The sequence below is a fragment of the Microtus oregoni genome, unplaced genomic scaffold (assembly GCF_018167655.1).
Source record: "Microtus oregoni isolate MIOR12 unplaced genomic scaffold, Mior012 000025F_ref0000491, whole genome shotgun sequence".
NCBI lineage: Eukaryota > Metazoa > Chordata > Mammalia > Rodentia > Cricetidae > Microtus > Microtus oregoni.
In genome coordinates this window covers 31,682,254-31,695,395 of record NW_024543084.1, presented here as the reverse complement: position 1 = coordinate 31,695,395, position 13,142 = coordinate 31,682,254, and the positions used below count along the sequence as shown (strand labels likewise).

The 13,142-nt window shown below is 41.8% G+C and overlaps 1 protein-coding gene across 1 annotated transcript in view; it reads right to left on the bottom strand.

Moving 5' to 3' along the window:
* Positions 1 to 11,957, bottom strand: part of Cpe (carboxypeptidase E) — a 94,155-nt gene extending 82,198 nt beyond the window's left edge. Inside the window, exon 1 of the mRNA XM_041674740.1 lies at positions 11,508 to 11,957. Coding sequence (XP_041530674.1) covers positions 11,508 to 11,814 — 307 coding nt within the window. The 5' untranslated portion in view covers positions 11,815 to 11,957. The remainder of the gene's footprint in view (positions 1 to 11,507) is intronic.
* Positions 11,958 to 13,142: the final 1,185 nt, after the last annotated feature.

The following is a 13,142-nucleotide window of genomic DNA, read 5'->3' as shown; positions in this document are numbered from 1 at the left end:
GGCTCAGGGGTGGACACCTTTACCTGCTGGGCTACCTCACCTGCCCAGAACGATGTCTGGAGAAGAAACAGATCTGAAGGTCCATGTGAGTAAGGCCTTTATGTATAAAGGACAGGATAAGAAGTAGGACCAACCTAGGGCATTACCACAGGGCCCTACTGGTGATAAAATTACGTGTGCCAGACACTATGAACATAACAATAAAGCTCCCTGAGAATATGGGAAGGAAGACAAAACTGTGCACTGACATCACTACTAGTTTGCACACTCACAAGTAATGACTGGCAAGAGTGGGCACATCTAACATGTTTTGTCGCTTATGTTGAAGTATTCATTCATGCACTCACTGAGAACCTACTACAGACCCAACAGACACCTCGGATAGTCCACCCTCAAGACATACAGTCATTATCCTGGATCCAGAAAACAACAGATCGGTTAGGAAATCTATTTTTAAGAAATGGGAAAAAGTCAACAAGCTGGCTCAGGAGGTGAAAATGTTTGCCAATAGTCTGGATGACCTGAGTTCAACCTCCAGAACCCTCATTGTAGAAGGAGAGAACCAACAACATCAAGGGGTTCACTGACCTTCACATGTGTGCCGGGATATGCATGTGTTCATACATACTCACACACACAAATAAGTAAGTAAAAAATAAAACTTAAGAAAAAGCAGGAGGGCATACCAATACATAACTTGGCAACATGAAAACTTAACACTGACATAAAATGTGTCTCAAACTGTGAAAGCATGGTTTTTGTTAGGTATTTAGACTTGCTCATTTATTATCTTGGTGACATTTTAATCATGCTTATTTTTCAGACAACTTTAGAAAGCTTAATTAATAAATGGCCATACGTCACTACAGTCTCCTGGCAGCCTTAGTATGTTTGACTAAGAAATTAAAGGAAAGGATGGGTCTCCAGAGAGAAGAAAGCTCCAGCACAAGCAATACTCAAACCGTGGACACTCAGAGGATTTCAGAGATACATTCTTAAAGTCCTTTACAGAGCTCTTTGTTCTGTCATAAAAGAACAGAGGAGTGCAAGGATGTGGATGAGAAGGAAAAAAGCTCCTTTGTGTAGCCAGCCACAGGCTATCCTTTTCTAACGAAATAAGAAAACATAGACTTAACCAAAATATGACTATTTTAAGACATGGGTCTCCATAAATTCTCCTAAAAATAGCACACTAGAAAAATAAATAGCCAAATTACCTAACTTTCTTAAAATAAAACTCTTAATAATTTTAAGATTAATTTACTCTATATTTTATGTAAGTGAATGTTTTGCTGCATATGTATATGTACATTTAGCTATAAAATGACAACAGGGTGTCTGCATTTTGAAGAGAATAAGACCATGCGACAATATCCTTCAAAAGGAAGAAAACTCAGGTACTTTCTCTCTTCTCTTCTCCGCCAGGGCTTGGGACTGAATGCAAACACTCAAGTGAGTGCCCCACTGCTACCTGAACTATATCCCTAGCCTTTTTCTTTTCAACCTTTCAACAAAAGAAGGACCCTGCATACTCCAAAGCCTCTGAAGGTAAGCACTAATTCCTTCTGTGCCATAGACACAAAGATGCCGCTAATTCAGAACCCAGTGTGGAGGCATCCCTAGAGAAAGACAGCTATGGACAAATGACTGGCAGCAAATGTACCACAGACACAGATGTGGCTGGGCATGAGGATACACGCCTGGTTGTTTGTGACTCAAACTAAGCAGACAAAAGCCACAAATTAGGGTCCAGAGAGTTGACTCAGCAGTTAAGAGCACTTGTTGTCTTACATAGGACCCAAGTACTATTCCCTGTACCCAACGGCAGTTTGCAACCATCTGTCACTCCAGTCCCATGGGATCCGATCTCTTCTAACCTCCATACCAGACATGCACAATACACACAAGCAGGCAAAATACTTATTCACATAAAATAATAAAAGAAGTAAGATTTAAAGATAGGACTACTCGTCTCTCCTCTTTTCATAGCCACAACAAAAATGGAGTGAGAGACAAGAGAAAGATGTGTTAATGTTCCCCGGCCTCTCCAAGCTGATCCCAAGGCACCAAGTGAGCACTCACCCAAAAGCGGAGGCAACTTCAGATCAGCTACTTAAAAACCTTGGGAGAATATGTGACCAAATTTTAAGGGGACAATAACCAAAGAAAATTCTTCAAATAAATAACAATTTAGAAATGATTGCTCTTTACCTTTTAAATTAGTAGTATGAGACATCTATACATATTGAAAACCAATCTGAAAATGTAAGTATTTTAAGATGATATCTTCTCTAACAATTGTCTTGCCACAATCAAAACTTAGACAAAATATATGTGTCTGTCATATTCTAAAGTGTGTTCTTGCACCTACGCCTATACAGCAAATGCATGAGAATTATTTTATTGTTGCTTTATTAGTTTGCTCAAGCAAAGCTGAGTCTTGAGAAAATCCATTTAACCCACTGATTTCTCTTTGCAGGAGTGCGTGATGGTCACTGGATTGTGCCAATTTTTTCAAGCTGTTTCCAAAACTTGCAGTGTCTAATCCCCCAATGCTGGAAAGTCCAGAATCTGGGTTAACATTTACTGAGTTCCCACAATAATAAGTCTGATTTCCTCTAGTAAATGTAAACAGAAACCATCTGTGCTAACATGACAAATGAAGCTATCTTGTTAGGACCACTGCACGTTAAAAGCAGAAATTAAACCCTGCTTCCAAGAACACAAACCATTCATTCTGTAAATGCCTTTAGCATTTCTAGCAGCTTCTCCTGTGTCCTGTGTCTTTATGTTTGCCTGTCTGGGATAGAATAGGGAAGGCCATAACCATGGAATCTGTATGCAACAGACATTTTCCAGAATGGAGAATGTTATCGGAGTGTAACAGTGAATTTTATCTGTAGAGGGTAAACCCAAGGCAGGATAAACAAAGAACTGGATGCAAGTCTCAGATCTATGCTCTCAGCAGGTGGGAGACTAAGGCAGGGGCATCATTGCTATTTTTGAAGACAGCGTGAGGTATACATAGTGAGTTAGCAGTTATCCTAGATATGTGATGAAACGCCCCTGTGCTGTGGATGGAAGGAAGGAAGGCAGGAAGGAAGGAAGGCAGGAAGGAAGAAAGAAAGGAAGAAAACAAGGAAGGAAGAAGAGAGAGAAAGAAGGAAAAAGAGGAAAGACTAAAAAAGACACCTCCCAAATGGCTTAGTGGGTTAAGGCACTTGCTATCAAGTTTGAAAACCAGTGCTCAATCCTAGAGATCCACAAGAAAAGGGAGAATGCACAAACTGTCCTCTGACCTCCACATAATGCTGTGGCAGAGAGGAGAGAGTAAATGCATACATGCAAAAAAATTTTTTTTAATGTGCAAAGGGTTTATTTCAAAGGACCTAATAAACACGATAAAAAACATATATATATACATATATATATATATATATATATATATATATATAACATTTGTTAAGTAATGCCTAAATTAGAGTGGAAGTATTATTTGCATTATCAGAGATACATTTTCTTTTCATTTTTAAGAAATCCATTTTGCTGTGAAATGACAGTTACACTCAAAAGCTTAAAAATTAATTAATGGCAAAATAAAGTTATAGCTTAATTGCTGTTGCAGAGGACCAAAGTTTCCAGCACCCATCCAGAGGTTACAACCATTTGAAATCCCAGTTCCAGGGGTCACAGCACCCTCTTCTGGCCCCCACTAAGAACAGGCACACACAAAGTGCACATACATTCATTCAGGAAAAACCCACAAACACATAAAATACTTACTTACTTAGTACTCAAAAAAAAAAAAATACTGGCTTACTGCCCTAAACATGATCAAATGTATGATTTGTGTCTATTGGTAGATCCAAGATGCTTCTTGTTGGGGAGGGGGAGTGGGATTGCAGTAAATGGCACTACTGGGCAGAAGTGAAACTTTCTGGTTTACACAGTCAGTGTGACACAGAAAGAGGAACGGGGAGAGTTCTCTAGGACAGCATCCCTTCTAGATCTGAACATGAGAGAGTCATCTGCCATGAGCAAGCAAATCAAATAAATTATGGGTTTATCCCAATTCTGGTGCCAAGCAAAACCACAGCAAAGCATTTATTTTATTTTATTTTTTTAGCAATCTAAGTTTAAGTTGAAAGTTCTATTTAGGTTCATTTTAAAAATACATGATCTGCTCCCCTTTTTTAAAAAAAAAACCTTTACTGAAATGAAATATACTTAAATGAAGATTTTTAAGCGATTGCTGTAGAACCAGGAAGCTTTTTACAGTAAACAGGTTTTTATAAAAGGCAAAATATTTACTAGCCTCAGAAAGTTATTTCTGAGTGTACTGTCCGAGCAGCTGTCTGGGCTTTTGCCCTGTAATAGTCTACATACTCCACTTCTTCTTTCAGGATAACTCATCTGGGGACAGTTTAAGATGTAGGTGATCATCTGAAAATAATTAAAAGTTCTAGCAACAGAAGCAGTTCTTCTCTTGGGCCAGGTGTTGTTAGAAAGAGTCATACCATGAATTTTTAAAGAAATAGAAACACATTGGTGGATTCCTGCCATTCCAATAATTACTGGGAATAGAAGAACACACTTAAACATCTTTCACATTTGAGTTCATTTGATCTATCAGCCAGCTTCTGGGCGGTCTTCCGTGTGACATTGTCAACATCATGTACTGGAAGAAAATAAAATTAAAGTCTGGAGATGTGCAGCTTCGGTGTTTAAAACAAGTGTTCATTTCTTCTTGTGCAACACTAACCCTTGGTGCATGTTTTATTCGTTTCTGGTTGGTTTGTGTGGGAGTACATGAGCAGGAGCACGTGTGTTATCACTTTGAGTGTAGAGATCGGAGAACAGCCTGAGGGAGTCAGTTCTTTCTCCTCTATCTCTCTCTCTTTCTCTTTCTCTCTCTCTCTCTCTCTCTCTCTCTCTCTCTCTCTCTCTCTCTCTCTCTAGCATGGGGTGGAGGGTGAACTCATATCTTCAGGCTGGTTCTAAGTATCTTTACCAACCAAGCCATCTCACTAGCTACTCATGCAGATTTCTTTTAAAAGTCAAAATTCGCTGAAGAAATTCTTGCTGATTACATTTTAAACTTTAATTTAACTTTTCTTCTAAAGGGCAATTTAGCTTTATAAAGTGAAGAAGCCCCAAAACGAAGTCTTTCCAGTTCAACAACACAGCAAGGACATCCTTGCAACTTGAGAAGACAGTAGTTGGCGATTTCTCCATTATAAAAAAAAAAAAGTATGTAATGAAATATAATTAGAGGCATTCCTGTGATTCTTTGTCTTCACACTTCAGCATGCTCACATGTACTATATCATGACCTTCTTCGTGACCTTGTTTGGTAGTGAGCATTTTTGCCGGTTTGAGAAAGTGCGTATTTCTTCAACCGATAACCATTGAGTAACCGTGTGCCTGAAGCATTGCCGCGTTAGCTTCTTTGCGGCTTTGGCCACCAAAGCAAGTTAAGGAAAGGAGGGTTTCCTGCAGCTTGCAGTTGGACATCTATTCCATTGTGGTGGGGAAGGCATGATGGGAGAAGCAGACAGCTGGTCACACTTCGTTGGCACTAAAGAACCAGAGCGTGAACAAGGAGTAGGACCGAAGTACAAATCCTCAATGGGTGCCCCATGAACTTCGTCCAGATGTGGTGTACCTCTGAAAAGTTTCACGCCCTCCCTAGCAGTGCTACCAGTACACTGGTGTTCTAACACGTGAGCCTACAGGGGACATTTCATATCTAAACCACAAGAACTGTACTAGACACTTAAGATAATAAAAAAAAAAACAGAGTAAAACCCCTAAGCACATAGTTACTAGAAGAGCACACAGGCCAACAAAGGAATTGTCATAGCAGAGGTGACATTAACTGTTACTACATATTGGATCAAGAACCTAAAATTTATCATCTCTTTTACCGTGCTATTATCATCTCACAGGTGACAGATATGTGGACTGGTGAGAAGATAATTCATCGGCTCTCTCACGAGCACTCAGCTGAAAACAAAACACAGGATCTGAACTCCAGTTTTTTTAATATCAAAATCATCACTGTAGTCTTTACCCTGTATTTTCCAAAGACTCGCAGAAACACATAGAATGAACCCCAGTACAGAAATACTTGGGAAGGCATGGAAAAGCCAGTTCCAGATACCTTTCACATGGGCTGAGATGGACAGACAGGTCATGACCTTCAGCAACTCCATCATAAATTCTTTAGGAAAACAAGTTAGATCACCAATGAAAATACCAAATTTACCCTAGATGTATTTATTCACCTAAAGGAACCATCATGAAGGTAGTCTCAAAGAAGAAGCACTTTGTTTCTATTAAGTAAAATAGTCTGTCAGACTGGAACAAAAGCAAGACCCCACACTTTAAAACAAATTAAAGGCAAACGTCTGTGAAGAAGAAAATAGTAAGACCAGGAGGACCGTCAACCAGGTCAGTATAGCACTAGCAGTAAGAGGTGGGCAGCGGGCCTAAGCAGTCTGGGTCAATAGAGCACAGTTCCAGAGCCGCCAAGGGAAGGGTACGTCTTTAGTTAGCCCATCTCCTAATAGACACAAACAACTTCAGGATGACCTTTGGTATAGACTATGCTCGTCTAGCCTCCTGCCATTCCTGTGAGGTGTGAGTCTATAACAAAAGAAAGCAAGGGGAGATGGCTCAGCAGTTAAAAACACTCACTGCTTTTACTGAGGACTTGAGTTCACTTCCCAGCACCCATGAGGGATGGTTTGTAATCAATCCTCAACTCATGCTCCTGAAAATCTGTTGCCATCTTCTGGACTCCTTGGGCTTGCTCTCATGGGCACAATGCCACAAAGAGACATACACAGAATAAAAATGAATATATATATATATATATATATCCTAATAAGAAAAGACAAATTACAATGACTCAGTCTTACTAGCCTTCTCATTAAATTATCCTATGCTTCATGGTCTCAGAATCTTCCGCATGTTTCTGCAATCAATGTAATGAGTAAATAAATAAATCACTATACTAGGTACTTATGAACAACAATAACAGAAATGATAATCCCATGCCCCACCTCCTGATGAGCTTTCCTTATGAGGTGCTCTGATGAAGACTTACAAATGAATCCTTAATAATAAGATAATAAATGCCAATACTGTGTTTTATACACCCAACGGGACTGGGGATGATATAGCTCAGTAAAAGAGTGCTATTAATTATTAATGATCCTGAGAAATTTTTAAACAGACAAACCTGGTTTTCTTATTTGTCTAATGCCTGTGGAGCCATGCATCAATGCTGCATTAAATGAACTTAGGAAATGTTACCTTTTCTAAGGCGCCTCTGTATTCCTTAATATCTTTCCAAAGAAGATGTGTGTGAAGGGCAAGGCACTTTATCCCTTAGGTCAACCAATGTGGCATGTGATAGAAATGATTCTTCTCATGTTGGTTTCCATAAAAAGCTGTCCCTTTGGATTGGGGATGTGCTGCCCTGATTATACCAGCCCTGGGTTCTACCTCAAGATTGAGGAGTCTGAGCATTAAATAGAAGGCTATAGGCCAGATTCATCTCTCCCCCACTTCCACTGGCCAATCCCAAGTCAATCAAGAATGTAGCTTCTGGCAAAAGTCCTGTTGACTCACCCAGTCTAAATATAACTCTTGACCTTGTGTGATTTGGTTCAGATTCTTCTTCAGAATCTAACATCTATCTTCACTGACAGTCAGTTCCTGCTCAGTTGTAATCGGTTCACACTAATTCATACCAAATTTGCTAGGCAAAAAAAAAAAAAAAAAAAACATGTCATCAAAATCTCTATTGTTTGTTTGTTTGTTGTGTTTTCAAGCTTTGCAGGAATTTTGTAAGCGAAACATGTTTCATCACAACATTTGGCAAATGCATACTGGCACTCAAGAACTTTAAATTTTTACAGATTTGGGGGGAATAGGTCCAAAATAATCATTCCAGGCTGTAAAAGAGAAAATCTCAAGAATGCATTTAAAATGGAATTTCAGCTGTGAATCAGGTTGACTTTACAAAAGCAAACCTAAATTACATGTAAACAATTATTGTTCCAAACAATGGATTTTTAACCCTGGAAAGCATAGTCTGCGCATTTGGATCCTACTACTTAGATATAAATTAATAAAGGTTTCTTTCGTGCATATTTTAGCAAGTCAAAAACCAAGCTGGTTCCTATTAAATCATCACATAATATGTATAGATGTTTTTCACTGATGATTCCAAAGTGGGATTTCTTGATTGTGCATGCATGCATGAGTGTGGACATGTGTGCTTTCTTGCTTGCTTGCACACAAGAGGGAGGGTACAAAGCCAACATTAGTAGCTTCCTCAATCACTCCCCACCTCACTCTTTGAAGCAAGACTCTTGCTGAACTTGGAGCTTGTTGATTGGTTGGATTGGCTGGCCAATAAGCTCCTAGGGTCCCCTGACTACATCGCTAGCACTGAGTGCTCTCTGCTCAGCTTCTTCCTTGAGTTCTGAGGGATCCCATTCAGGCCTTCATGCTTGGGAGAGAAGCACTTCACTGACTGAACCATCTTCCCTGACCTCCTTTCCCTTTGGATGAGCTCAAAGGGTGAATAAATAAGGACATCATTTGGGGGAGATGCTAAACTCGGTTCACAGATTGTGCCAAACAGATACCAAGATTGCTTCCTTCTGTCCAAGAAGAAAGCTGGGGGTTTCGACAAGTGTCTACCCATAAAATGCTAATCTAACCAAAGGAAACTTTCAGTTGTTGCTGTCATTGTTGGAGTGGGGGTGTTATTCTGTGCTCCATTACAGCAACTAAATCCTTAGAAATAGACACATAGTTTTTTCCATACTGGGGACCCAACACAAAGCCCTAAGAGGGTGCTCCGCCACTCAGCTACCTCCCAAACTGTCTAGATCAAGGAAAAGAAAGAAAAGAAAACCAACACTTGACTCTTCTTTCATGCTGGGAAATAAAATGAATATTCAAACAGCATGGAAATCTTTAATCAAGTCAAATGAACTTAAAGAAGAATTAAAAGTGTTACTTTACTTCAGAGCCCATAAGTGAAGGCATTTGTTGCCAAGCCTGACAACCTGAGTTTATTCCCAGGACCCACATGTTGGAGGCAAGAACCAACTTCTGAAAGTTGTCCTCTGACCTCTGCCCATACATCACGTCATGAATCCACATCTGCACATACACACACAGATAAAGAAATAATAAAGTCTTTTAAATGTCTAGCATCATTTCAAACAAATCTCAGATATACTTTTGAGATAAAATTAGTTAAGTTGCCTTCAAAAGAGGTCTGAGCAATATTAGAATTTGTAAATTTCAGTAATTTGGGCCTTTCCTGATTTCTGTAACGTACTCTCCAGTCCCCCTTACCTATGATTTTCCAGTCTTACCAGTCACTTACTGCCCTATAACCTTTATGCCAAATGTCCCACTCACCATGCCCCTGAGGGCAGGAACTACCTTGTGGATAATTTGTGTAATTTAGCTCACCCTGAAGGTGTAAGATTTCAAATAACAAAAACAAAAACACTGATTGAACCCATTTCTGCCTCAGAAGACGTGTGGCTATTACTTTATTTGTTTAACCTAAAAGGAATTTGAAGGACATTTTTTTAAAAAAATGATCATTTTCAGCCATATTTGTAGATCTTAATGTACTATCCATTCCACATCTTCAAGCAAAATCATTCGTTTTCATTTGTAGAACCTATCATATCTTACAATAATATCATCCTATCATTTGGTCTCCACATATGAAGCCACATAACGTTAAACCATAGCTTTCATAAAATCTCTAAATAATTCAGGAGACTCCGAACAGAGGACCGTGAGTAAGCAGCAGAGTCAGTAACTGTCAGGGACAGCCAGCTTTGACTGCTTGACTTGCTTGAAACGACTCTTCTTCGTGCTAGCATGGTTCCTTAATTTCCCAATAACTACCCAAACACAAGCCATCGAGTTTCTGGTTTCCACACTGAACCCGGCTGCAACCCCGTGTGGATTTTTCTAGGACCTGGCTTGAGGATTCTCACAGCACGTTCACTCACGTCCTCTCATTTACCATATTCGAACGCAAGAAATGTTTTCGAAAGGCTTGTTATTTATCAACATGTACACTCCACATTGAAAGACCAAGGTGTCTCTATTAGTGCCTGTTGTAATCCCGTCTCAGATTGGTTGGTATATACCATGGGGAAACTGCTGGCAGCTGGGCAATCTAAGCAGGCAGCTGAATGCATGGCTCAGCGATAGAGGCTTACTCAGCCTTCGCAGATTTCATCCTACAACGTCAAAAAAAAAAAAAAAAAAAAAAAAAAAAAAAAAAAAAAAAAAAAGAGGAGGAAAAGAAAAAAGTCAGGAATCATGGGAAACACCCATAACCCATAAATCCTTTAGGATTTGGGAGCTGGAGGGAAGATGAGGACTTCAAGGCCAGCACCCACAGCATTTCAAATTCAAGGCCAAGCTAAGCAAGAGACCCAGCGAGGAAAGAAAATGGGAGGGGAAGATGGAGGAAGGGAGACTTTTCACGTCCTGCACTGAGAATTTTTAGCCTAGCTTTTGTGTTTCCTTCGCCTTTAAAAATAAAAATAAAAAGCATCCCATACTGATTTTAGTGCCCAGATCGCTCTAGCAGGCTGTTATTATCAACAGAAAGCTCAGGCCTAAATCATTCTAAAGAGCATAAACATAACCCAAAAGGTCCCAAAACACGGCTTAAAATATGCCTGCTATAGTAAGCCCACAGCCTTTAGCATAAATCAAAACGTGCTTTATTTAACATACTTTAAAGGAAAATGCCTAACACGATGGTTACAGGAGCTGAAAGCCGGTCATGAAAATCTCGGAGTGGCTAAAGCAGAGGGGACAAAACGTAATGTTCTATTTTTCTCTCAGTAAGGCCATCTGCAGTTTCAGAATTTGTATGCCTGATAGAGACCCTTTTTCCACCCTGGTAGGAAGAGCGATATATATGCACCCGACACGACACCTAGATCATCATTATCTTTTTGAAATTTGACACCATCCACAGCTAAGAGTGCACCTAAGGTTCACACAAACGTAGAGGTGGGTGCGCAGAGCCTGCGGCGCCCAATAAGCTGGTCCTTTGGAAATTCTAGAACAAATGATCAATGACTCTTTTTAGTTTCCTCTGAGACCCCGCCTTCTGCACCTTATTTTTCACTGGTGTCTGCGGGAAAGGTGTTGGCATTCCTGAGAACTCACAATTTCATTCTGTTTGGAGTTCGACCCATATGTGAGGGTGAACACCCGGGGAACGAGCTCTGGGATTTGCTTGCCTATTACTCCTGCCAGCATCGTTCCAACCTCCTTTGCCTGTGTTCGCCAAAAAGGGGTCGGATATAAGAACGACTGGGGAGACATTGGGCGCTTGGTTCCTCTCCCACTTCCCACCTTCCATCCAAGCATCTTCCAACGGCAATCTCCTCTTCTTACGGGCACCGGGGTCCCGCAGCAGGCAGGGTACTTACCAGGCTCATGGATCCCGGGGTTGTCCGACAGTTCAATGACCAGGAGCTCCCGGCCCTCGAAGCTGCGCCCCACCGTGTAGATCCTGCTGATGGCGGTGCACTGCAACCACACGGACACCAGTGCCTCGCGGAGCTCGGGGTAGCGGTGGTACTCGAAGGAGATGCCGTCCTCCTGCTGCAGTCGCCGGCGCCGCCGCATGCCAGCCGCGGGCGCCCCGGGCTCCTGGGCTTCCGCAGCCAGCAGCCACCCGCAGGCCACCAGGGCAGCGCATAACGCCAGCAGCACCCGTCCTCCGCGTCGGGCCATCGCGTCCCCCGCAAGCTGCACCGCAGGCCTCTTTTGTCTGCCCGGGCCCGGGTGGAGTTGGCGAGCTCAGCACCAGCCTCCTCTCTCCTCACCTTCCAGGGCTCAATGAGTGGTGGTGCACGCTGGGGCCACCCAGAGGACAGCGGCGACGCGGCGGCTCTGCGCGCTGCCCTACCCTCCCCGGGAAGCGGGAGCCAGGAGGCCCAGCACAGGGCTGGCAACCACCAGGGATGCTGGCCTTATTCCTTGGCTCAGACCCACGTCAAAAGTCAAATGGCGCCAGGGACCGGGCAGGTGGAATGACAGCTAAGGCCTTGGCTCAGGAAGGCTGTTGTCAGTGAGAGGGAACCATGACCCAGGACCGTGGTTGTAGAAAACACATTCTTGGGTTGTTAATAGAGCTTTAAAAGGTTGCATCTTCAGGATTTCTACCTGGACGCAACAGAATGTGGGGTGGGGTTGAGAAGCAGCTAGCTGCTGCCTTCTCTCCCCATCATCGCTGCTTCAATAATCCAAATTTAAGGGTTGTGATTTCATCATAGCAAGGCTCTGATTTCTAAATCAGAACACTGCATTTTGATTTAAAGATGCTCCCTATCCATTAATAGATACTGTCTTTAGCAGACATACTCCTGTGTCCCGTGGGGGAATAGGGAGTGAGGCGGGACAACATCCTTTGCAAGTCCGACCTATACCAGATGCCTTCTGTGACACCCTGCAAAACACAAAATCAGACTCTGCTTCTGAACGAGACATAGGATTTAGTTTGGTGTTATGATTAAGTCCTGTACTGGAGGAAATACAGACAAATGGCACCTCCATTCTGTTCACAAAGTGACTGCAAAAATCTAAAAGCGTGGGCTTAAATGACCACCCTTGGGTAAGACTTGCCTTTTTAGAGCAACACCTGCAAAGGTTGCCATTCGGATTTAACGACAGCACGGATCTGAATAAATAATCCATTGAGTATGGCCACCAAAAAGAAAGGCTGAACACGCTGACTAATGTTTCATGTTGGACTTTTTTTTTTTTTTTTTTTTGCTCGGGTGTCTCTTTCTCCACTGTCTAATAATACACTGTCCTGAATAAAACCTGTCACCTGGAAAGGAATCCAGATCTATAAATAGCTTCATTAGGGTTTTTTTTTTTTCTTTCTTAGTGCAGCATGAAACACTGGCTGGACCTACCTTCTCTTCCAGACAGTTTGGCCTCAGAAGCAGCTAGAGGACAAAGGGAACTCAGATGCTTGGGAAGTGGCACCCATCAGACTAACAGGCTGTGTGGTCTCTGTGGCTCTAAGAATGCCCACTGCCTTCCAAAGTCGACCT